Here is a 27,789-nt window from a genome sequence, read left to right on the forward strand (position 1 = left end):
TGTCAACTGGAAGATGAAATTTTACCAATTTCCTGACCGCAGCAGCAGAATGATTCTTTTTTTAACTGAAGTGCAGTTGATTTACAATGCTGTGGCAATCTCTGCTGTACAGCAAAGTGACTCAGTTATATCCATAAATACATTCCTTTTTAATCCTCTTCTCCATTATGGTTTATCCCAACAGATTGGATATAGTTCCCTGTGCTATAGAGTAGGACCTTGTTGTTTATCCATTCTTAATGCGATAGTTTTCACTTACCAACCCCAGACTCCTAGTGCATCCCTCTCCCTGCCCCCCTTCCCCTTGGCAACCACAAGTCAGTTCTCTATGTCTGTGAGTCTGTTTCTGTTTTGTAGATGGGTTCATTCGTGCCATATTTAAGATTCCACATATAAGTGATATCATATGGTATTTGTCTTTCTCTTTCTGACTTACTTCACTTAGTATGATAATCTCTAGTTACATCCATGTTGCTGCAAATGGCATTATTTCATTCTTTTTTTTATGGCAGAGTAGTATTCCATTGTATATAGGTACCACGTCTTCTTTATCCATTCATCTGTCGATGGACATTTAGGTTGTTTCCATGTTTTGGCTATGGTGAAGGGTGCTGTTATGAACATAGGGGTGCATGTAATATTTTTGAATTATAATTTTGTCTGGATATATGCCCAGGAGTGGGATAGCTGGATCACATGGTCATTCTATTTTTAGTTTTCTGAGGAACCTCCACACTGTTTTCCATAGTGGCTGCACCAACTTACATTCCCACCAACAGTGCAGGAGGGTTCCCTTTTCTCCACACCCTCTCCAGCATTTGTTATTTGTAGACTTTTTAATGATGGCCATTCTGGCTGGTGTGAGGTGATACCTCATTATAGTTTTGATTGGCATTTCTCTAATAATTAGTGATGTAGAGCATCTTTTCATGTGCCTACTGGCCATAGATCTTCTTTGGAGAAATGACTATTAAGGTCTTCTGCCCATTTTTTGATTGGGTTGTTTGTTTTTTGTTGTTGAGTTGTATGAGCTGTTTGTATATTTTGGAGATTAAACCGTTGTCAGTAACATGATTAGCAGCAGAATGAGTTTTGCTTTTTCCCTGCCATAGTGCCTCCTTGCTATTCCTTGAACACATCAAGCATACCCTTGCCTTGACTCTTCCCACTGTCTGGAAAGCTCTTCCCCAAGATTATACATTTGCCTCACTCCCTCATCTCCTCAGGTCTTTACTAATCAACACCTTCTCAGTGAGGCCCTCTCTGACCTATTTAAAATTGGAACCATTCTCCTCATCTCTGGTATTCCTAATTTCCCTACTCTTTCTTTCTTTTATTTTTTTTTGGCCAAAGCATTTATCACCTTTAAAAATAATAGCTAACTTATTTTTATGCATATCGTTTATTTCATTTCTCCCATTCTGAAATGTAAGCACCACGACAGCAGAAGATAATAGTTTGTTCACTGATACTTCACAAGTGTCTAGAAGAGTGCCCTGACACATAGGAGACAATTAAGGAATGTTTATTACGTTAAGAAGGGAGAGAAGGAAGGAAATCAGTGATAAGAAAGTGACTTTTATTTCTGTGTCTTTAGTAAATATGTGTGTAGTATAGCAACCGTGGCTCTTCAGCCATCCAAAAGTTATCATCAAAATGCTTTGGAATAGATATCCTGCAAACTATAAGAAAGTATCTTTATTTGCTGACAGACTACTCTGGATTGTTTCCGCTCCATGTAATCCTATGTAGCAGACCTATCTTGATGGGTCATTAAAACATCAATAAACAGGAAGGACTGAAAACCTGTGACATATTGAGATTTTATCCCATGTAGTTACATTTTCTGGAACAATGGATGGTACTTCTGGAAAATCCGGACTGGGCTTCCAGTGAAGTTCTTCAGCTAATACTTGAATGTATGGTTGATGATAGTAGTATTCCTTTGTACAGACTGTGCTTTTCAAGCTATCTTATTACTCATGCTAATAATTATACTAATTCCTATTTCCATCTGAAATTGTAATTCTATGTATAGCTTTATTCCATTTCCAAAGTTCAGAGGGACCCTCAGATTTTAGCACAAACGCAGTTAATGTGTTTTGTGTCCCAGATCCTTGCCAACATCATAGAAACTATGGACCCTCTTCCCAGAAAAATGTACACTCACATACACACACCAAAGGGCTTAGTGGGATCATGGAAGCCCATCAACAGACAGAGCCCATGATTTAGATCAGTTTCCTGATTGTACAAACGAGGAAATTTACAGAGGGGAAGTAAGCAGTCCAAGGTCACATAGCCAATTGTAACAGCCTGGGTACCAGCAGAGCTCTTCCATCTACTAAGGTCATTTCTCCAACCCCTTCCTCAAAATTTACCTTGCTTTTGGCTTTTCATAAATGAAATTTGGACAACTAGGTTTAACTGGGAAAATTCTTTACTTCAGAATATTAAGAAACCAGGGAAGCATGTACCTTCTGCATCCCACCCTCACCCTGCATCTCACCTCACTTAAGGCGAGGCGTACAATGTGAATTGCAAATAAGGCATGAAAATGTTTCATTTCTTACAAAATTGGGCTTGCTTTTTACCTTTCTAAAAATATTGCTCTTTGTTTTAATGTTTTTTAAAGCAGAAACCTAAATGATGTGACAAAATTAACCATTTGGAGATATTTCTCTTATGGGTACTGGTAGGGTCTTACAAATTTCTAATATGAAAATGAAGCCATAAACCTAGAAATTACAGCATAGTTGTAGCCAAAAAAAATTGAACTGGGAGTTTAAATGGCTGATTTTCATCCCTGCTCGGTCACGAACAGGCTAAATGACCTTTTGAAGATCTCCTAAGACTCTTTCTTGTATAATGAGGGATATACTAGAAAATTGTTAAATCCCAATTTAGCAGTAAAGTTCTGAGTTTCTGTAGTAATTCAGGGAAGATGCTACTAAACTTTCATTTTGGCCACATCTACGGGATGCCCAAAATTCCCGAATTTAAACAAAATTGTTGCATTTGTTCGTTATGCAATTTGAAATAATTTAATCCTTCAAACTCTTATCAAAGTGATGCTGGTGAATGGCAGTAAGCTCTTTATTGTTGCTTTAACCGCTTGTTAATGACCCCCATTTTGACACTCATTATTCATTGAAGAAATAATACTTGCTTACTGTGTGCCAGAAACTTTGCTAGATATTGAGGTTAAAATGATAAGAAAACCATACAGTTTTTCTCTTCATTGTGCTTATAGTCTAGTGACAGATATCAGTAGTAATCATCTAATCACCACACAGTAAGTGTGTAGTTATAAACTGTGATAAATGCAATGGAGTACCTAATGCCAAGAATATCTAACTAGAGACCTGACCCAGCTACTGCAGGGTAAGGGGGAGGGGGAGGCAATACAAAGGCTTCCCTGGGGAAGTGATGTTTGAACTGAGATCCAAAACATGACTAGCAGTTTTCAGAAGTGAGAGTTAGAGGAAAAGCGTTCCAGGCAAAAGCATCAGCAAGAGGAAATCTAACGTGGTAGGAGGGGAGCATGGCAAATCAAAGAGGACAGCTGAGACCAGAGAAAATAAGGATGTAGCCGGGCCACGTCACAGTTGGCCATGATAAAGACATTGTTCTTTGTTCTAAAAATAAAGGAACCTATTAAAGCATTTTAAACACTTAATCTGGACGTCAGGTTATAAATTTGCCTGTGGAAATGATGTCTCTGCCTGTAGGGTGGGAAACAGATTAAAAAGAGGAAAGAGAGGAAACCAGGGACCAGTTAGTGGGCTATGATAGAAAGAGGAGATGATTGTGAATACCAAGGTGTTGGTGAGGGAAAAAGAAAGAAATGGATTAATTCAAGGGCTACACAGGAAGTAATATCAACGAGATTCAGGGATGCATTTCACACGGCTTGGTGGAAGAGGAATGTGATAAGCAGGGCTACTAGGTGTTAGCTTGTTGAAGTGGATTCGTGGCTGTGCCGTTCTCTTGGTCATTGGTTTCTCCCTTTGAATATCAGGAACACTGCAAAAGGACTGGCTGCATTGGTGTTCAGCCCGTATGCCCTTTGAGGGTATTTGGCCCATCATTCCCAGATTGATGAGGGGACAAATCTTCCTTCCTTCCTCCCTCCCTCCCTCCCTTCCTTCCTTCCTTCCTTCTTTCCTTCCTTTCTTTTTCTTTCTTTCTCTTCCTTCCTTCCTTCCTTCATTCCTTCCTTCCTTTCTTCCTTTCTCTTTCCCTTCCTTCCTTCCTCCCTCCCTTTCCTTTCTCTTTTCTTTTTTCCTGCCTTTTGTGATTTCTTGTGTTTTTTTTAAACCAAGAGGTCTAGTACTCATTTTTATTTTTCTATTTGCTAAATTCATCTCTTCGGGAATGCTTGTTCTGGTGTACTCATCTCTTTTTTTTTTTTCTTTTTTTTTCTTTTTATTTATTTTTTATTTAAACATCTTTATTGGAGTATAATTGCTTTACAATCGTATGTTAGTTTCAGCTTCACAACAAAATGAATCAGTTATATATATACATATGTTCCCATATCTCTTCCTGCTTGCGTCTCCCTCCCTCCCACCCTCCCTGTCCCACCCCTCCAGGCGGTCACAAAGCACCGAGCTGATCTCCCTGTGCTATGCGGCTGCTTCCCACTATCTATCTACCTTACGTTTGGTAGTGTATATATGTCCATGCCTCTTTATCGCTTTGTCACCGTTTACCCTTCCCCCTCCGCATAGCCTCAAGTCCAATCTCTAGTAAGTCTGTGTCTTTATTCCTGTTTCACCCCTACGTTTTTCATGACATTTTTTTTTCTTAAATTCCATATATATGTGTTAGCATATGGTATTTGTCTCTCTCTTTCTGACTTACTTCACTCTGTATGACAGACTCTAGGTCTATCCACCTCATTACAAATAGCTCAATTTCGTCTCTTTTTATGGCTGAGTAATATTCCATTGTATATATGTGCCACATCTTCTTTATCCATTCATCCGATGATGGACACTTAGGTTGTTTCCATCTCTGGGCTATTGTAAATAGAGCTGCAATGAACATTTTGGTACATGACTCTTTTTGAATTATGGTTTTCTCAGGGTATATGCCCAGTAGTGGGATTGCTGGGTCATATGGTAGTTCTATTTGTAGCTTTTTAAGGAACCTCCATACTGTTCTCCACAGTGACTGTATCAATTTGCATTCCCACCAACAGTGTAAGAGGGTTCCCTTTTCTCCACACCCTCTCCAGCATTTATTGTTTCTGGATTTTTTGATGATGGCCATTCTGACTGGTGTGAGATGACATCTCATTGTAGTTTTGATTTGCATTTCTCTAATGATTAGTGATGTTGAGCATTCTTTCATATGTTTGTTGGCACTCTGTATATCTTCTTTGGAGAAATGTCTATTTAGGTCTTCTGCCCATTTTTGGATTGGGTTGTTTGTTTTTTTGTTATTAAGCTGCATGAGCTGCTTATAAATTTTGGAGATCAATCCTTTGTCAGTTGCTTCATTTGCAAATATTTTTTCCCATTATGAGGGTTGTCTTTTGGTCTTCTTTATGGTTTCCTTTGCTGTGCAAAAGCTTTTAAGTTTCATTAGGTCCCATTTGTTTACTTTTGTTTTCATTTCCATTTCTCTAGGAGGTGGGTCAAAAAGGACCTTGCTGTGATTTATGTCATAGAGTGTTCTGCCTATGTTTTCCTCTAAGAGTTTGATAGTTTCTGGCCTTACATTTAGGTCTTTAATCCATTTTGAGCTTATTTTTGTGTATGGTGTTAGGGAGTGATCTAATCTCATACTTTTACATGTACCTGTCCAGTTTTCCCAGCACCACTTATTGAATAGGCTGTCCTTTCTCCACTGTACATTTCTGCCTCCTTTGTCAAAGATAAGGTGACCATATGTGCGTGGGTTTATCTCTGGGCTTTCTATCCTGTTCCATTGATCTATATTTCTGTTTTTGTGCCAGTACCATACTGTCTTGATTACTGTAGCTTTGTAGTATAGTCTGAAGTCAGAAAGCCTGATTCCTCCAGCTCCATTTTTCGTTCTCAAGATTGCTTTGGCTATTCGGGGTCTTTTGTGTTTCCATACAAATTGTGAAATTTTTTGTTCTAGTTCTGTGAAAAATGCCAGTGGTAGTTTCATAGGGATTGCATTGAATCTGTAGATTGCTTTGGGTAGTAGAGTCATTTTCACAATGTTGATTCTTCCAATCCAAGAACATGGTATATCTCTCCATCTATTTGTATCATCTTTAATTTCTTTCATCAGTGTCTTATAATTGATACCAAAACCAGACAAGGATGTCACAAAGAAAGAAAACTACAGGCCAATATCACTGATGAACATAGATGCAAAGATCCTCAACAAAATACTAGCAAACAGAATCCAACAGCACATTAAACGGATCATACACCATGATCAAGTGGGGTTTATTCCAGGAATGCAAGGATTCTTCAATATACGCAAATCAATCAACGTGATACACCATATTAACAAATTGAAGGAGAAAAACCATATGATCATCTCCATAGATGCAGAGAAAGCTTTTGACAAAATTCAACACCCATTTATGATAAAAACCCTGCAGAAAGTAGGCATAGAGGGAACTTACCTCAACATAATAAAGGCCATATATGACAAACCCACAGCCAACATCGTCCTCAATGGTGAAAAACTGAAAGCATTTCCACTAAGATCAGGAACAAGACAAGGTTGCCCACTCTCACCACTCTTATTCAACATAGTTTTGGAAGTTTTAGCCACAGCAATCAGAGAAGAAAAGGAACTAAAAGGAATCCAAATCGGAAAAGAAGAAGTAAAGCTGTCACTGTTTGCAGATGACATGATACTATACATAAAGAATCCTAAAGATGCTACCAGAAAACTACTAGAGCTAATCAATGAATTTGGTAAAGTAGCAGGATACAAAATTAATGCACAGAAATCTCTGGCATTCCTATACACTCAGGATGAAAAATCTGAAAGTGAAATCAAGAAAACACTCCCATTTACCATTGCAACAAAAAGAATAAAATATCTAGGAATAAACCTACCTAAGGAGACAAAAGACTCATCTCTTTTTGATGAGAGGTATGACCACAGACACCTAAGTGTTTTTGTGAATTTGATCATATGAGTGAAGCCACCCTTAGTAATAATTTCTAGTTATAAGATACTAGATTAAAGGACAAATAGGATGTCCCGAATTTTAAGAATTTTTTGTCATCAAGTATTATTAGCTTCTTTATTTAATACATCAGAATAATACATCTCTGTTTTTACCTATGTACACACAAGAGGTTACCAGCCGTACAAGTCATTTCCTGAAGCTTATTCACCTGATTAGCACAATAGAAACGAGCTACAAATGCATTGGCAGAGGTGTTCAAGTTTTAAGTTCAAACAAACAGTGATGTTATATAAATAAAATTTATGTTTCCCACTTCTATTGAGAACAAATGATCTTCTTGTACCAAGAATATTATAAAAGAAAGGCCCTTGAGTAAGAGTTATTACGTAGTGCGTCTGTGTTTACAATATAGAGCGGTTCACTACGGTGTTTGCTCCATTCCAACCCCTCAGTAGTGCTCTGCATGTGTTTGCTGCTCAAATAAATCCTTACTGAATACATGAGCATCTCTTTAATGCTATCTGGAATGCCCTAGAACAGTTGGATCCTTGGTGTCCCTGAGGTTTATATTTTTGTAATTTTCTGCACATGTAGAGAGTGAAAGCTCTGAATAAGCTATAAAGCCACTGCCTGACAGATATAGTACAGCAGTCAACTTCATTATCACATCCCGTCTAGGCGCTGCCCTATCTACATGGAGATGAATAGGTTTTATGGAAGAAATAAGCTTGAAATATTTATGGCCTCAGATACTTGAAATATTCAGGTTTCATCTGTTTATTTTTTTCTTCAGAATCATAATAAAGTTCCTAATCAGTGCCATTTTGGAAAAATTAGATCATATTATAAACAATTTTTAATATCCCCAGCACAGTTACCCAGAAAATACTGATGTCAGATGGATAGAAGCACGTATGATCTGTAACCCTGCCTTAATTTGTAAGAGGACAGCTCACCAAATGTGTGCTAGGTGACTAAAACAAAGCAGAAATGAAAAAGTTCAGATTTGACACTGTGATCTGTAACATTTAAGGGTCCTTATTTCCTTTGACTTACCAGAGCTGTTGTGTTTAGCTTGATCCAAATTTATTTCTAAACACTTGAGTGTTACGGACCTTCTAACTAAATGATTAATCAGATGATGAATGTTGGCATCAGCTAGCTCCTTTGATGCTGATTTCACAAATAAGCCAAAGGTCACAGGTGACCTTTCAGATTTCTTTGAAGAAGCATACGCATATCACAGACGTGATCTTAGTATTGTTTATAAGAAGGTAATACGAGATGTCAACGTTAGTGAAGTATTTTAATTTACAGTAAACTTTTTCCTTTGATATTTATTAATGATTGATACAATGTATTTTCTCAAATAATTAGAAGTTTGAGTCTTACCTTGTGCTTGACCTTAGAACATAACCAACATGACTGTTAGTTGTATTTAACTAAACTAAAACTTCTGAGGCGCAATGCTCTGCCTGATTTGTGTTTGTGGTGGAAGCAGTGTATACGGCTAATATCACTGTAATCTTAGATGAAAGCATAATGTGGTAAATAAAGAAAAAAACGAATTGACCTAATTGATTTGTTTCAAAATGAATATGATCAGTAATAGTTTGCAATGTGGTATGTAAAAGTCAATATTCTATACTCGTGTGAAAGTCTGCTAGTGTTACGTAAACTGTCTCCACTAAGAAACTCGTCCAGTATGATGGGATTTCTGTGTATTTAATAGTATTTCACTGGGTTCAGGATGGATGAATCACGATTCTTAATGACCCTTAATCTTGTAAGGTTGTAAGTAGGAAAGCACCCTATAATTATATATAAGATTGTAAGGGACATAGGCCTACGGTTAACTTTTCATTAAAATTCAATAGCATTCAGTCATTTAATGGGTACTTTGTATGTGCTGATGCCCAGCTGGGCACCATGGGGAATACAAAGGCGAATGACACGTGGATGGCTCCTGCCTTCAGGAAATGTGCAATCCAGGCAGGCGACCGATGTATTTACCCCTGGGAAGAACGAGCATCTCTGGTCTTTGAGAGCATATATTTGTAACAAGTATATATCCATTATAGGGAAAAAAGTGCTTTCTGTTAGTCATGAGAGAGACTTTTCCTCTCAGTAAATATTATCTTTAAATTTTGTTTTTGTCAGTGGACTGTGAAATTACCGCACACAGAGATAAGAACTACAATATTTTAGCTGTTTAGACACAGCTAAAATATAAAACACTTCCACCTGAATCCTAGGACCAGTGTACGCATTGTGTAATACAACAATAAACAATAAATTTTAAAATTGTCATAGAACAATAATGTGTAAGCATTACAACCCTGCAGTACATACGTGAGTACAGATCCAATTTCAGTCTTCAGAAAACCAATTGTGATGATAGTTTTGTTTGTTAGAGAAATATATTATAAGAAGGGTATGATAGAACTGCTCTAGGGCACACCAACAAATAGCTTTAAATCATATTTGTGCGATTGGTTTATTCCTTCATAAATGCTTAACATGGATTGCAATTTTGCTGAATGCAGTGTGAGAGCAATACCCGTACTTTTATGAACTCATTGTCATTGTGCTTGTGGCTAACGTGTATTGCTACCGTCCCTTCACATGCAGAGATGACATGATATTTTTGATAGTGTTTCGTTAATCAGATACTATTATGTGTCAGATGATTTCAAATTTAGGTGTTTCTTTAAAGGCTCTATTACCATCTGAGCCATATTTCCACCTTGTAATTCAATGAAAAACAACATTAGTAACAATAATGTTAAGTGGCAGGAATAAAAGGAATAAGGTGTGTTTATTTATTATGATATACAGTAATCTTATTCCACACTTCAATGATGATCAACTTGTGTGTTCCTAAAAAGTAAGAATAATTTGATTTTTTTGTCCCTTGAAAGAAAGGCTTTTAGTTTTCTAATTTTCAGGGAGATGTTTGATGGTGGTGTTTGCTTTATCAAGAGACAATAGAAAAAGAGGTCCTAGGTTCTCAAAATATTCAAAATATACACAAATCTAGAACAAAATATGTTTACTTGAATCTTAGAGGAACAGAAATAAGATAAATGAGATGCCGATTTGCATGCAAATACGTAGTTATGGGAACTAGAGTTGGGCGATTCATCGTATCTAATTGTTCTTCTGTGAGGGGAAATGAGTAGTTTGTCAACTCAAATATGAGGTAAGTCTTTTATTAAAAAACTTCATTAAAACTTTACCAAACATTTGTATATCTTACAATTTAAATATTCCCCTTTACCAGGTAATTCTGGTGTCACTAAACAGATGTATTAAGAAAAGTATTATTTAATTCTTACTAAAGCTATAGTGTACATTAATAAAAAGAACACTGAGACAGAAATTATGTTTGTTGAGTAAATAAACGATCGAATGAACAAAAAAAATAGAAAGAATATATATTTTATCTTCCTGATTAGAGGTGGAAGCTATCTTATTTTTCTTGTGTGTTCTTCACAACTACATAGTACGATGAATGTATTTGGAGCTCCAATCATAAGAATGAATTCAGTTGCAGCTTTGGGGATTGTGAAGAATAATGTGAATTTATAATTTAAGAAAATCACGTAGAATTTAACTGTCTATGCTTACAAGGGGATGATGTAAGTCTGAGAAGCCATATTAGCAAATCGTCTCCAATTAGCACTTATACACATTTTATCCTATTTGACTGTTGGGGATCCTCAAAAAAGCAGAAAATTGCCCTTTCATTATACACTGTACTGTTTCTTGCCACACGGGTTTTCTGGTACATACAGCTTTGCCTTAAGCCCCCAGATTTTACTCAGTGGATTGTGTATTATATACTATCTGTAGCAGAAATGGACGAGGCACATCCTTCCTACGTATGTCCCTGAATTTGTGGCTTAATATAATTATCACGCAAAGCATATGATGTCATTAAAAATGCTTCACCTTTAATTTCTAACATTGCAACATACGTAAAATAGGCACCTTTAAAAATAATAATCTCCACTAAATACTAATAACTGCTTATAGTAGCAGTCCTTCTTCCATGGTATTTTTCCTGCAAAGGGAAGGGAACATTTGTGTTTGACGCAGATCACGAGTGTTCTGACTAAAGCTGCTCTCTATCTGTTGTTTCATCTACCATGATAGCCAGCTGGCCTCTATCTTTGTACTGGGTTCCTGGTTTACCCACACCATTGGATTTGGTCAGCTATAGGAGAAGCATGGCTTAGCACAGAGGGCATGTGCTTTACGTCAGGGAACGTGGAGTTGGTCTTGTCTCTTTGGATGACGCCATTTTACCCCTCTGAGCATGGATTTTCTCCTCTGTGAAATAACAGTGTTGGATTAAATGAGTTCAAAATGTTTTGAGTCTTTGTTTAATGGCTTGAATTTTAGGCCAGTTTGTTCAATTTCGCATTGCCAGACTTCTGGCAACTCATTTAACCTTTCTAAACCGAACCTACTCATCTGTAACTGGCCAGTCACTGCACAGAGTCGGAGTGTGAATGAAATGAGGTATGGCAGACAAAAGATAAACAACCAACTGCAATGCATTGTAGTTACAACATTTTGCTAAGAGGAACCTACGTTTTCTCTAAGTTGTGTTAGATATATGATTATAGAAGGTCTCTTCTATAGTTGTTTATATTTCGATGATATTTAACAAGGAAATTGTAAACACAGAAAAGGGAAAAAACGTTCACTGAACAGTCTATTAAATAACATAAAGTCATACTACTATTATTTTGTGTTCGATTTCCCCCCAGTATGGTTCCACGGATTATTACATACATGTTATAATTAGAAAGAAACAATTTTGGGAAACACTGGAGGAAACAAAGTTAAAAATCTCTTTTAAACTAAAGAAAACCTAGAGCCCTAATATGTTGTGTTAGGGATATAGTTGCTGTCTTTCCTATTGCTTTTTTGACGCAAAACCCTTGGAGAGCAGTTCTCGGTATTCTGTGGAACACAGGTTTGAGAGCCCCAGGCTAACTGAAGCTGTCCCCACTCACTCTTTTCCTCCTCTTCTTAATACGCCTTGTTTCTTGGTTCTGGATTAGAGGAATTTAGAGAGATGACCAGGACTCAGCACCCCATATCCAAATCCTCTTCTTTTATACCCATTTTCTGTAAGATCCCTTGGGACAAGGCCAAAGAGAGGACTCTATTCATATGAAGCTTTTGTACCAAATCCTGACAAAGCTCCCAGATGGGGGCAGGTCTAAGTAGTTTGCAACTGTGAAAATTGGTTGAGGCATCTTCTTGGCCCTTTTCCCTTTTACTCAAAGGCAAGGAAGTCCTTCAAAGGGAAGAGGCCAGAGAGGTTCTCCTCAAGCTAATTTTCTAGAATGGGAGCAGTTCCAGAGGAGGAACGCCCCCATGCTCATCTGACTTTGGCACCTTCATGATAAGCGCTAAGGCCTAGTTTAATGTTTAAGGACTTGTATTTAATCTTAGTTTAGTTATTTTTAGTATAAAACAGACTCATTGTATAAATATTCAATCAAATTCAAGATTTATTTGTTGCCAGAGCTTAACATGAGCTCAAAGTTCCCTCTCCCCAAGTTCACTTAAAATGGGATGGTAGGTCTGCAAAGGGTGAAAGGACAAGGGATGGGGGCAGGAATATCCTTGCTCTTGATGGGTTTTGGTTTTCATTCCACACAGCCACTGATGTCCCGGGTGACTGTCTGATGTGGCCTCAATGTGCCCGGCCGGTCCCCTGCTCACCTCAGGCGTCTGGGACAACCATGTCATTGTCTCCACGTTTTGGCTGGCCAGAGCCTGCCAACACTTCTTTCCAAGGCCTGATTTGGACCCATGGGAAACCTAGGAATCCTTCCCACACCAGCCTTAACTCTTAGAAGTCAGGGTATGCAGGGGTGATGGAGATTGAGTCTGAACTTGCCAGTGTTGTACGTCAGCCACCAGGTCTCTGTAGTTGTTGCCTCACACTCTGCCAGCACTGGGAAAGCTCAGCAGGCCCTGTTCCTCAGGCAGCATCCCGCCAGGGAACAAGACACCAGTCTCCTTGCTCACAGACATCCCCAACCTCGCGAGGAGTTGCCTCCACAGAGGAGGGTTCACGGGAAAAGACAAACTGTAATGCTCCACTTCAAATCTGTTCCCCTGAAAATCTCTTTTTTCTTTTTATACTTTACTGATGGAATAAGAAGAAAGGGTCTGGTATTTGAACTTTAATGATTTAGTTTCACTGTCTCAGCTATGAGTCCCTGCACCTTCTACTTGGATGTGGGATAGGGAGGGGACCAGCTGTTAGCTGGGGTTCAGTTGGTGTTACATTTTCAGCAACTTCATGTTAGAAATGTCCTTCCAACAATACGGTTGGTGAAAAATTGATACAAATCGTTCTTGAGGACATGTTGGAAATCTCTATTAAAAGCATTGAACTTATGCATATTCTTTAAATCAACAATTTCATTTCAAAGAATTTAAATGATCATAAACTTAAATATAAGGATGCTCACCTCATCATTGATTATAATATTAAATTTAAAAAAAATACTAGAGGGCTTCCCTGGTGGCGCAGTCGTTGGGAGTCCGCCTGTCGATGCAGGGGACACGGGTTCGTGCCCTGGTCTGGGAGGATCCCTTATGCCGTGGAGCGGGTGGGCCCGTGAGCCATGGCCGCTGAGCCTGCGCGTCCGGAGCCTGTGCTCCGCAACGGGAGAGGCCACAGCAGTGAGAGGCCCGCATACCGCAAAAAAAAAAAAAAAAAAAAAAAAAAAAAAAAATACTAGAAGTGTGACAATAGGGACTTAGTTAAATACATTATGGTTGATCTATACGGTGGTTACTCTGAGCCGTCATCAAAATGTTGGTGTAAAAGAATAATTGATGGAGAGGAAGGAAGCTCTTGCTGCATTAAGTGGAAAGAACATATAATAAAACAATATGAACAGTTTGTATAGTATAACCTGTTTTTATCAAAAACAACCGTGTGTGTTGTACGTGTGTACAAAGATCTGCGGTGAATGCACCCGGCGCTCAGTTTTTCTCAGTGAAGCACTCTTTGCATTTCCAACTGGGTAATTCTTTGCTTTGGGGAACTCTCTCATTCACTGTGGGATGTTTCCCAGCCCTGGGCCTTACTTGTTAAATACTAGTAATGCTCCCCAGGCATCGTACCCTCCAAAAGCCCTCCTTGAGGAAACACTGCAACTGAGTGACTATTTCTGGGTCACGGATTATAGTCATTTTATTGTTTCCCTTTGCTTACTTACACTTCCTTCAATTTCCTTTAATAAGTATGTATTGAATTCATAACAAAAGCATAATAAATGGTATTTGTAATATTCCACACTATTCAACATTTATGTCACTAAGCGTTCTTCTGCTTTAACCATAATGAGACCTTAAAGAGACTAATTTCTTTCCTAGCGCCCTAGTTCCTGCTTACATTTGTTCTACTGATTTAAAAAAATCATCTTAGCTTCATAGATATGAAAATACAGTTGTAGTATGTGCTGTCCATCCTTCACCTGTCTATTTATTCATCCATTCATCTGATTCATATTTATGAGAATTATGCTGTGTGTAAACTCCTGTGCCAGGCATCATCAGAAATATAGAGATGTATAAGACCAATTTCTTATGCTCTAGGCTTTGACATCCAGCTGTTAATCATGATGAGTATATGTAGGAGTCTATTAATGTATTAATATTGTGGACCCTGCTTGAAGATTTCTTCCCCAACCTCCTTCTCTTCCCTTCAAGTTTGAAGGCAGGCTGTCTCTGAGTGAGGTATCATAGCACTCACAGTCTCTTATTATTTCTCAAAATATCTGGTTTAATACACTTCTTCCATTTATTCCTCTTGATCACAATTATCAAACCAAATTAACATACTATCTCAGCAATTCTATTTTGCTATCTAATAATATTGCTTTCCACATCCAAATTTCAAGATAAATTTTAACAAAGATTTTCGAGGAGTAATGGGGTGTTCTGTCCAAGTGAATCGAATCATTTCTTTGTTCTCTCATTTTTGGCAAGTATATCTGATCATTTAGGGCCTTACTCACAATCTGACTTTGCCAAATAGTATAACAAAATCTGATTATAAATATTTTGGGCTCTGAGAAAGCTGTTATCCTCTTATATTCATGTATCCTAAAAACTTGGCCTTTCTCATCTCAATAGGGTTTAGCCACAGCATGCCAAATCCCCAAGTTTACAAATAACCTTTCAATGTTTTCGTTAACCCATCTCATAATATCTAGGAAGTTGTAAAAGTGTCGCTTTTTTGATAGACTTTTTACTATAGTAGGTTTATTTCTGTTGGAATTAGATAACTCCATCCACAATGTTACGTAGGAACAAAGGCCTTGTCCCTGGACCGGGAGGTCCTTACATTCTTTAGACTCTGTAACCTCAGGTATCATCTCGTTAATAGGTACTGCCTTTGGTTAATAGGAACTAGCAGATCTGATCATTCCAAATGCCTAGGCTCACATTTTGAAATAAATGTATATTTTTAGACCTAAGGTTTATTGAAATGTAACAAGGATTGAACCATTAATGTATGTATTTGGAAGTAGAATTCAGTTGCAAATAGAAATTAGTTTTTCACACTTAAAAAATATAGGCAACTATAAGAAAGAAAATTAAGGCTGTAAGGGGGTAAAAAATTCAACAAAGTGCCTATTTTTTAGGTGATAAATATCCTGGAACTGTTTGAGAAAAAAAGTATATTTCTTATATCTAACAAATATTTGTGTTTTCATTCTTTATAGAAAGAATGAAATTTCTTTCCTCCTTTACACATTCCTTTTCCTTATTGGAAACTAATTGATTCCTTTATAAAAAGAAACTGCAAAGACTTATGGGGTGGGAGGTGCTCATGTTATGACGGGTGGTTCAGAGAGTGTGTGTGTGTGTGTGAGAGAGAGAGAATGTGGGTGTGGATTGTATGTGTGTAAAATGCGATTTATGGTAGCGTTTTCTTTAGAAATCTTCCTGATCTTCTCAGAATTCAACCATTTTATAAATGCATCTCCATAAATCTCTGTCTTTGGAATACATGAAATGGCTTTTGGCAGTACTTCCTTTAATATACTATACCGGAAATTTGAAAGTTACTAGCCGGGTTAGCCAGTGGCTGTCCGTTGCCCATAGAATGAAGCCCCAAGGTCTAATCCTGTTATTCAAGGCCCTTCTTTATCCAGCCTTCCTTTCTTTTCAACCATATGTTTCACAATTACTCAAGGAAACTCTTCAGGCAAGGCAGACAAGTGTCTTCAAAATACCTTCCAGTTACTTAACAGAATATGTAACTTTTAATTCTGCCTTACCTTTGAGAGGGCTTTATGCCTCCCGTCTGAATTTTATCCAGGCTAAAAAGCCCAGCTCAAGCCTTCAGAACTCCAGAAACTTTCCCTGACTACTGAAAGGCACACTATTTTCACCTCACTTAGTCCTCTTAGCGTTTGCAGATAGAGCGTACATATTTGGTTGATCGGGCCCAAACCTTGATTCTTTTCCTTTCACATCCTCCATCCAGGTCTTTAGCTAATCAGTTTACCTGTATTTCAGAATATATGCCTGATCTCCCCATGTCTCCCTTTTCCACTGCCACCACCCTTGGTCAGGCCCTCATCATTTCTCACCTACATTCCTTCCCTCGCCTCTTAACTGATCTCCCTAATTCCACTCACACAACCTAGATAGTCTGTTCTTCACCACAGTAATTCTTTTGAAACAAACCAAATCATCCCTGCCCTGTTCTTAATCATCCAGTGGTCCCCCATCACACATAGAATGAATCCACATCCTTCCTGTGGGTACAGGCCCCATGTTGTCTGGTTTTCATTAAGTTTCATTTCCTGTCCCTTTACCCCTTATACACTGCCCTCCAGCTACACTGGGCTTCTTGCTGTTCCCCAGGCCTGCCAAGCACATTTCCAATACTTACGAAGTGTACGTAAAATGAGTTTTATTCATTTAAGTGTGGACTGTTTCCTTCTTCTAAAAGCAAATACAAATGCTACAGTTTCCTTTAAAAAAAAACAACTACCCAGAATTTCTGATCCTAATTTTAAAAAGACAAACTGTAAGAATGTGTGAAATGAGAGGGTGTGGAGAAAAAGGGACCCTCTTGCATTGTTGGTGGGAATGTAAACTGATACAGCCACTATGGAGAACAGTATGGAAGTTCCTTAAAAAACTAAAAATAGAACTACTGTATGACCCAGCAATCCCACTACTGGGCTTATACCCTGAGAAAACCATAATTCAGAAAGAGTCATGTACCACAATGTTCATTGCAGCTCTGTTTACAATAGCCAGGGCATGGAAGCAAACTAAGTGTCTACTGACAGATGAATGGATAAAGAAGAAGTGGCACATATATACAATGGAATGTTACTCAGCCATAAAAAGAAACGAAATTGAGTTATTTGTATTGAGGTGGATGGACCTAGAGTCTGTCATACAGAGTGAAGTAAGTCAGAAAGAGAAAAACAAATACCATATGCTAACACATATATATGGAATCTAAAAAACAAAAAAAAAGGTCATGAAGAACCTAGGGGCAGGACAGGAATAAAGACGCAGACCTACTAGAGAAGGGACTTGAGGACACGGGGAGGGGGAAGGGTAAGCTGGGACGAAGTGAGAGAGTGGCATGGGCATATATACACTACCAAATGTAAAATAGATAGCTAGTGGGAAGCAGCCGCATAGCACAGGGAGATCAGCTCAGTGCCTTGTGACCACCTAGAGGGGTGGGATAGGGAGGATAGGAGGGAGGGAGATGCAGGAGGGAGGAGATATGGGGATATATGCATATGTCTAGCTGATTCACTTTGTTATACAGCAGCAACTAACACACCGTTGTAGAGCAATTATACTCCAATAAAGATGTTAAAAAAAAAAAAAAGTGTGTGAAATGGCAGATATTCTCTCCTTCAGATTTCCATGTAATTTGGGTGCATATTATTAATTTGGTATATTATAGAATATGAGCCTCTTCTAATGAAATGACTTGTATCCTTCATACTTATCACAAAAGTTTTGGCTTTTCCATACTTTTATAACCACTCTAGTTGATGGTACATGGAGACATGAAATTAGCTTTCTGAAGAACAAAGCAACTGTTTCACTTAAAAGGTAAATCCTGGAGATTTCAAAACTGCTTATCACTATACATTATTCATTTTGCAATAAACATTTTCTTAGTAAACCACATAAATTAGAACGACTGTTGAACAGATGGGCAGAACCACAGGCATCCAATATTAAGCAGTTGGTGAGCATAAGATGCCAGAAAGAAGATTTAGACCAACAGGCAGGAAGTTTCCCATTGCTCTTGAAAAGGGATGATCCTTTGCGATGATCCTTTGCTTCTGACTTTTCGCTATATGTTTTCCTTTGAAAGTAATGCCTTCCAAAACAACTTTCCATGTTTTATATCCAAACACACATTCAGGGCTTTCACATGGTAATTGATATATAAATAATAAAATGAAATGTTTAGGAAGATTGAAAAAGGAACTTCCCCCCTGCTTTTGCCTTTTATGCAAGGATAACAGCTCTGAAATGTCTTTCCTCTGTATGGAAATCTAACAGTGTTCAGTCGCAAGACGATGAGAGGGAGGGAAAGGCTGCACACTGAGGAACAGGGTGTCATTTGTCACTGCCTGGATTCATCAGCCGTGTGGAACTCTGAGCGGTGGTGGCTGAGACAACAGACTTCTTTACTTATTTCTTCTGGAATACTTCAGCAATACAGATTTCACTAAGCAGAGAAAAACATTAAGAACTAGATAGCTAAACTTAAAAGCTTTTACACAGCAAAGGAAACCATAAACAAGTTGAAAAGACAACCCTCAGAATGGGAGAAAATATTTGCAAATGAAGCAACCGACAAAGGATTAATCTCCAAAATTTACAAGCAGCTCATGCAGCTCAATAACCAAAAAACAAACAACCCAATCCAAAAATGGGCAGAAGACCTAAATAGACATTTCTCCAAAGAAGATATACAGATTGCCAGCAAACACATGAAAGGATGCTCAACACCATTAATCATTAGAGAAATGCAAATCAAAACTACAGTGTGATATCACCTCACACCAATCAGAATGGCCATCATCACAAAATCTAGAAACAATAAATGCTGGAGAGGGTGTGGAGAGAAGGGAACACTCTTGCACTGTTGGTGGGAATGTAAATTGATACAGCCACTATGGAGAACAGTATGAAGGTTCCTTAAAAAACTAAAAATAGAACTACCATACGACCCAGCAATCCCACTACTGGACATATACCCTGAGAAAACCATAATTCAGAAAGAGTCATGTACCACAGTGTTCATTGCAGCTCTGTTTGCAATAGGCAGGACATGGAAGCAACCTAAGTGTCCATTGACAGGTGAATGGATAAAGAAGATGTGGTACATATATATAATGGAATATTACTCAACCATAAAAGGGAATGAAATTGAGTTATTTGTAATGAGGTGGGTAGACCTAGAGTCTGTCATACAGAGTGAAATAAGTCAGAAAGAGAAAAACAAATACCATATGCTAACACATATATATGGAATCTAAAAAAAAATGGTCATGAAGAACCTAGGGGCAACACGGGAATAAAGACACAGACCTACTAGAGAATGGACTTGAGGACACGTGGAGGGGGAAGGGTAAGCTGTGAGAAAGTGAGAGAGTGGCATGGACATATATACACTACCAAATGTAAAATAGATAGCTAGTGGGAAGCAGCTGCATAGCACAGGGAGATCAGCTCGGTGCTTTGTGACCACCTAGAGGGGTGGGATAGGGAGGGTGGGAGGGCGGGAGTCACAAGAGGGAAGAGATATGGGGATATATGTATATGTATAACTGATTCACTTTGTTATAAAGCAGAAACTAACACACCATTGTAAAACAGTTATACTCCAATAAAAACGTTAAAAAAGAAAAAAGAACTGGATAGCTTTTGTGATGTGGAGTAGTCATCTCTGAATTTTGATCAAAATTCAAGAGAGAGGCTTTGTAACTTATTTTCTCTCTAGGTTATACTGGTTTATCCAGAATATTCTAATTTCAGGGCATATCTTTGGGTGTGATAGATTTTCTTTACAGTAAATAAGATTCATTGAAAATCACAGATAAACTCTGCCTCTTGTAACGTCTGATCTGGCTGAAACCATTTTAGTTTAGCAATTCCTCCTTTGTAGGAGGGAATCAATAGATATCCTACCTATAGGAAAATTATGTGTAAGGGCCACTAGCTTCACAGCCAAAGCAAAATTGGCATATATTTGCTCTTTCTTAATCCAAACTATATGTCTCAGACTTAGATGCCAGGGAAAATTGTGTGAGCAAGATGACTTGAGGACCACAGCCCCTTTCACTTCCTGTGCTCAGACCCCTTCTAATTGATGGAGTCAAATTTGAGGAGCCCGAGAGCAGACCATTGTGCCCCTGTCCGTACAGCCTCACAAAGGTAGAGGTCATGGCAACCACAGTGATGGCGATCATCTGTACATTTTTTATGCCCAGATAAATTTGGATATTTGTTTGGAACTCATACTTTCTGCCACATCAAAAATTTTGGGGAATCGGTGATGTGAAATCAGTGTGCCAAGTTTTGTTTGATTTATTCATTGTATTTTTTGTGGAATTATTTCAGTCCAAGATGTTCATGTAGTTGATCTCTACCCAAACTTTGAACCCAAATCAGCCAAACACATAGAAAGAGATGGTTTTTGCTGCCCTCATGGTTAATTCCTTTTTTTTAATAATGAATTTTTAAAATTTAGTAAAATGTGCTTTTGAAAATGTTTATTCATGTACTGTTTTTCATGACTTCTTCCCTTTTACTTTAATTATATGTCTATATTATTTGTTGTTCAAATTGATTTACAGCTTGCTTTTTTTTATTGGGATATAGTTGCTTTACAATGGTATGTTAGTTTATGTTGTACAGCGAAGCGAATCAGTCATATGTGTACGTATATCCTCTCCCTCTTGAACCTCCCTCCTGCAACTTGCTTTTAATGTTAGTACCTATGAGCTTCTCTCTCAATTCTAAATATTTCTTTCTTAATGTGTTTTCTATGTGTTCCTTTTCAGATTATCGATAGAAGTTTTATTAGTTATTTTTTTAGAGTTGTATTTGTTACTTTAGGGAATCTGTTTTAAAATATTTAAAATGCAGTCCCCAGTTAATATAACATTGGAGTTTTTCCTGTTAGAGATACGTTGTTTTCTCTACATCTCACTGGGAGGAAAGTCGGCATGATACTGTTATAGTGTCCTTGGCTGATATTAACTTTTCTAAGGTGCATTGTTTCTGAGAATACCATTGTCTGGTTTTATTCAGGCACACGTCTCACTAGTTGGTACAGTCAGTTCTGCTTTTTAGAACCAGTTATTGTCTAGATATTAAAACTTGCCATTTTTTATCTGCTCATTTCAGATCCTTCATGTGATCTATGTTAAACACAATTTGCATTCTCAGTTTTCATTCTTTTTAAACACTGTATTTTCAATGAAGGTTGAAGGTGATTCCCTAGATAGCAACCAGTAATGACTGTAACAGCAAAACTCTTTAAAAAAACAACCTTATAGGCAAATATAGAACTTAAAGAGCCCATGCAAATTATATGAGGTCCTATTTATATTACTACCTCTTTTCACATCTAATAGTCAACTAATATTTAATGAATTTCTGTGCAGTGCCATATGCTATGGTAACTTTTAGAATATAAGAATGAACAAGAAATGTTCTTACATCTTAGGAAAAAAGAACATCCATCTCTGTGTAACAGTTATTCTGACAAATCTCAGTAACGCTAAAGGAATAGTTTTCCCAGATCTATTTTAGGCTCTAGACACTGAGTTCCTTGTCGTTTTCTCCTTGTCAGGCTGGAATCATTCCAAGCCGCCTAGCTTCTGGGCAACCATGAAAATGAGACAGGGAGGATACTAAATCTGCAACAAATTTATCTTGATATTCTGTTCACTCTTGATCGGTAATGAAGGTCGCAGATAGAATGAGGTGGTTGTTCTGTGTATTTTTCTTATTTTCCTTTTCTTTTTTTGGTTGATAGGAGAAAAATGTAAAACAGCAATATGAGCACAGGGCCAATCTCTAAAACTAATTCTTGAGTAAATAGGCATCTTGCCCTTAAGGATCGCCATGTAAAGAGTTCCCACATTCTCCTACTGTCAACAGAGTAATCTATGGTATGTGGTATAGTTTGAGTTCTAGAATTCTGAGTTTTAGAAATGGCCACTGCAGTTCAGGATAGATGATGTAGCCTTCTCCACTTCTCCATGAAGAATGGAATTCCACTATAGTCATTAGCTGTGTAACCATAAACAAAGTGCTTTGTTATTCAGTCACATCATTTGCATGCAATGAGAATAATAAAATTCACATCTCAGAGATGTGGTGACCACCTGGGGTACATGTGGGCCCAGAACCTGGCACAAGAGAGTTGCATATTTATAGCTGTCTCCCGTTCTTCCTTAGTGCTCCAGAGGACATGTGTAGTACCACAACTACGGCACTGATCATACTGTGCGGTACTTAGTTGTGAGCTTCCCTGCCACACGGTGAACTCTTTAAAGACCATCACTGATATGACCTTATCTTATACGTGGTGCTTTGTGCTTTGTGTCGCCTAGTGTCAGACATACAGCACAGTTATTAAGTGCTGGTTGTTCTTGTTACAAGAGCTTCACAGTTAGATGGGTAGAAAAAAAGAATGTATGTTCCATTTTACAGATTCATTTTTGAGGCTTGAGGAAATCAAGCGAACCAAGGTTACATGATTAGTGAGTGGCTCAGATGGAACAAACCAAAACTCAGTGATGCAAAGCTCAGTGCTTGCCCCACTACATCATAGAGATCGTTGCATGTCCCAGGAGAGTTTCACATCTTGTATCACATGATTCTCATCTGTGTATTCGTATGTACCAGGAAAAGTGTCCTGCTACTCAAACTTGCTAACAGTTAGCAGGTACTGACAGCCATTAGTGCTTAAATCTTCACCGAATGAAACACTGATATCAATGCAAGAATGCACGGGGAAAGGTTTATATCCTATGTACATCATTCAGTCAGCTTTTTTCAACCACTCCTTAGCTAAACAGCTTAACTGTTAGAAAATTCTTTATATTTAGCATACAGCCTTTTTATAATTTCAATACATTTCCTCATCACCATCATAGAAAAGCAGAACCTTTGGCACCCTGATCTTTCCTTGACCATTTGCCTATCCACAAAATAGCTATCAAACTGTAAAGCCCACTACACACCTATTAGAATGACTAAAATCCAAAACATTGACAGTGCCTAGTACTGGGAAGGATGTGAAGCAACAGGAACTACCAATTGTTGCTGGTGGGAATGCAAAGTGGTGCAGTCACTTTGGAAGACAGTTGGGCTGTTTCTTACAAAACTAAACATACTCTTCTCATGTGATCCAGCAGTTTTATCCTTGACATTTACCCAATGGAGTTGAAAATATACTCCCACAAAATCCTGCACATAGATGTTTCTAGAAGCCTTACAGATAAGTCCCAAAACTTGGGGAAAACTAAGACATCCTTCAGTAGGTACATGGATAAACTTTGATACATTCAGACAATGAATGATTATGCTGTGAGAAAAAGAAATGAGCTATCAAGCCACAAAACACATGGACGAACCTTAAATGCATATTTCTGAGTGAAATAGGCCAGTTTGAAAAGCCTACATACTATGTGATTCCAACCATATGACAGTCTGGGAAAGAAAAAAGTATAGAACAGTAAAAAGACCAGTGGTTGCCAGAGGTTGGGGTAAGGACAGAGGCATGAGTGAATAGGTAGAGAACAGAGGATGTTCAGGGAAGTGAAACTATTTTTAATGATACTGTAATGATGGATACATGGCATTATGTATTTATTAGAACTCACAGAACTATACAAGACAAAGAGTAAGCCCTAAGGTAAACTCTAGACTTTAGTCCTAATAATGTATCACATCATTATCACCACAGAATAAGAGTAGGGTGGAGAGAGTTTCTGAAGGGTAAAAGGAAGAAACCAGTATATCCACAAAAGAAACCAATAAAAATGGAAGACATGGGAAGAAATAACACTGAAAATATAGAAGTCTCAAAACTATGTTTGGTAACGTTGTATGGAATTTATTAAAATTCAACCTGGAGTGTATAATATTTGGCAGGCCAGGTTTGTCTTTAGAAAAATCCTTGTGAGATTTATACAAGGATTTATTAATAAAGAACACACACAATACTCAGATAACAGGCAGTCATGTTATACAAAACATGGACAAGAATATAATAGAACAAAGGATTTCATGACCACACAGGCAATCCTCGATTGCTTTCATTTATGTACTGTTAAAGGCTATCGTGTACATAGTAATCTAGCCACATAAGATGGTAAACTTGACATTTATGCAACTGTATGCTTGCACACACCAGTATGCATGGCCTTTCTACCTAGCTGATATTTGGTTCATTTTTTTCTTCTCTAGTTTATCCCCTAGAACATTCTCTACAAAAACTGTTTCTCACATTTTCACAATGTAGGCCTTTATTTTAATGTTAAATAGATTCCTGACTCACTGTCTTCTGAGTTTTGCTTTCTCTCTCAGCAATGTCAGATATTCTCATGACTGTTTTTTTTGCATGTTTCTAGCAGGATCTCTTTCCTAATATACACTCTCATATGTCTTTTGTCCACTGAACATATTTACTTAGATATCACACTATCACTTTGAGTTCATCAGCTCTAAAGTTGAACTTAATCTTTACTGCAAACAAGAAATCCCTCCATTGATTTATCACCATTGACACAAGTATTTTCCCTTTGACCCACAATATAAACCTTTGGTGTATTCATAATACCCTCTTTCCCACATTTAGCCATAAAATGATTCCGGGATCCTTATCTTTTCCATTATTTCTCCCATCTCTTCCATTGTGGTTTGGATGAGACTCTCATCAGCTTATGCCTACATCAGTGCACCAGGCTCTCAGCTCATCAACCTGTGGCTTTCCTTTTCCTCCCAGTAAAGGTTTAGCTGCCGTATGTTCCACCTCACACGTCATATCCCATTGAAACACATTTAACTGGCTCCTCATTCATTAGAAGCCAACGTTTATGTCATTAGACTGATATTTTAGTGTTTACATTTTTTTGTTACAATGCTACATCTTTCCTCATTTGTTTATTCATATGCTTAAGAGCTGGCTAACCTTTGAACACCCACCAAGTTCAATATCTAGCTTATGAAGTCTCTAATGATGGCTCATCCACTGTCACCAGATACATCAGGCTTTTCCTACTTCTGTGTATGTGTGTATCTTCTATACCTAAAACCCCTTCTTAAATCTCACATGTTTAAGACACACGTTTGCCCAGGATCTCAAAAACCCCTGCCATAAATTCATACAGAACCTGCTGTCTACTACTTCTACTGAACTTCTCAGAGATGACTGCATTGCGTCAATTATCTTTTCAGTACAAAAGCTTTTTTTCCACTTCCTTGTAATTACTTTAGTGGTGCACTGTGATTTTTTTCCTCTTGGTTTCCTTAGTAGCTAATACAATTTTTTTTTGCATATGATAGGGACTTAATCAATGTTTCCTGTTGATTTCTACCCCTGTACTGTCCAATACGGTAGATGTTAAACTCGTGTTGCTATTAAGCACTTGAAATGTAGTCAGCCTGAATTGAGATGCAGGTGTAAAATGCACGCTTGATTTCAAAGACTTATGGAGTATGGAGAAAAACCCGTAAAATTTCTCAAGAATTTTTATGTAGATTACAGGTCAAAACTGTAATATTTTGAATGGTATGTTAAACAAAATATAAAATTCATCTTTTTTTTTTTTTTTTTACATTTTAAGGTGGCAATTAGAAAATTTTAAATTACATATATGACCCAACATGGTAATTATATTGGACAGTGCTGCCCTAGACAGTAAAGCACATGAGTAGTGTGTACTGCGAGGAATGTGATGATTAGATAAGATATTACTATTTCTTGATGGTACATTATTTTTAACCTTATTCCTTATGTGGATGTGTTTAACAATGGGAATATGAGAGTGCAGGTTAGTTACAGGTTTTCATCTTTGGACTAACTTGTAAGGCTACAGGAGAGGACCCAAGTTATCTGAATCCTTAAGAAATTTTTTCACGAGCAGAATTCTGAGCGTCTTTATACATCTTCATATTCCTTTTAATCTGCGGTCTCAGTAAAGATTTTCCTTAAAATGAGCACATAGTATTCAAATATATCCTTGTCTTCTAATTACCTTTTTATGGCACTGAGATTTGCAGGAACACTTCGGGTTGTGTGCTGCATGTTGCACAGTTTGGTTGCATGTATTAAGTGCTCATTATTCTTCTAATGGTTCAAATCCCTGGGGTGTTTGAGTTTGTGTCCCAACTCTTACTGTTTTTAACCTAAATGTTAACACTTTGATGAAACATTGTGGAATCTCTAAATGGCTCAGTAAAAATAGGTCTTCTTCCATAAGGAGTGATACAGTGCAGAGTGCTGGATATAGAGCCAGGAAGCCTGTGCCGCCCTCTGGTGCAAAGTCACATACATGCTGTACTTGTGGTTCTTCATCTGAAAAGTGATAATAATAATAAATTCCAGAGTGTTGCTATGAGGATTCAATGAGATTAAGCACTTAGAATATAAATGGGGCATAGTAAGCTCTCAAAAAATGTTAGGTATTGCTATTGGTATCTCGGTCCTTTAAAAATCTTAGCTTCTTCTCTATCAATAAAGCTAAAGTTAATATTTCAGATAAAACTTGTAGGTAAACAATGGAAAATTACCGAGTGTGTCTTGGTAAAACACTTGTATGAAGAATATTTAAATGACTCTTCCAACTCAATATGAAAAAAAATTTTTAATGGGCAAAATAAGACATATAATGCTCACCTTCATTGGTCAATAGAGAGATGTAAGATAAAGCCACAGTGAGATACCACTACATATCCACTGTAATAGCTAGAATGAAAAAAACCGTTATTACCACGGTTGTCAAAGATGTGGAACAACTAGAATTTTAACATACTTCTGATGAGACTGTGAAATGCTGTAGTAACGTTAGAAAAGCAGTTAGCAGTTTCCTATAAAGTTGAACACACAATTCATGACCAGTAGTTTCACTGCTGCGTATTTAACTAAGATTAATGAAAAATATGTCTGTACAGACAAATATGTCTGTGTTTCTTTCTAAAATTTTCCTTTCAATAATCATCCTAAATATTTTTCCATTAGATGAAAAGTAAGAGAAAAAAATTAAGAGCTTCAGTATCTTTCCATGAAGTGATATTTTGATGAAGGAGGCTCATGAGTTACTTGAATCTCACCCCTTTTAATAGGGGCAGATATCAAGCTAGATTTTTCTATCTTAATGTAAATTAGTTTCATTGAAGGCTTCCAAATTGGACTTTTTTTGCCTGTGGTGAGGAGTTATTTTCTCTTGTAATATTAAAGAAGAGAAATTTTAAAAATGTTAGTCTATCCCGCCAATATATATTAGAAGCAATTTTAAGTGTCAATCCCCCATCCAAATTGAAAAAGACTTACCCGGACCTGTAGGCAGTAGTGGCCATGTCCTGTGAAA

At 37.6% G+C, this 27,789-nt stretch overlaps 1 protein-coding gene across 3 annotated transcripts in view; it reads left to right on the plus strand.

The window, feature by feature from the left end:
• SNCA (synuclein alpha) overlaps positions 1 to 27,789 on the plus strand; it is a 131,794-nt gene that overhangs the window by 21,884 nt on the left and 82,121 nt on the right. For 2 of the 3 annotated variants that reach the window (XM_073805590.1, XM_073805591.1), the window contains exon 5: positions 6,271 to 8,709. The exons of the other annotated variant lie outside the window; for it this stretch is intronic. In XM_073805590.1, the coding sequence (XP_073661691.1) occupies positions 6,271 to 6,402 (132 nt within the window). In that variant the 3' untranslated portion in view covers positions 6,403 to 8,709. Of the gene's footprint in view, positions 1 to 6,270; positions 8,710 to 27,789 lie in introns of those variants that run through there. 3 annotated transcript variants of the gene reach the window in all.

Source organism: Tursiops truncatus, chromosome 5, assembly GCF_011762595.2.
Source record: "Tursiops truncatus isolate mTurTru1 chromosome 5, mTurTru1.mat.Y, whole genome shotgun sequence".
NCBI lineage: Eukaryota > Metazoa > Chordata > Mammalia > Artiodactyla > Delphinidae > Tursiops > Tursiops truncatus.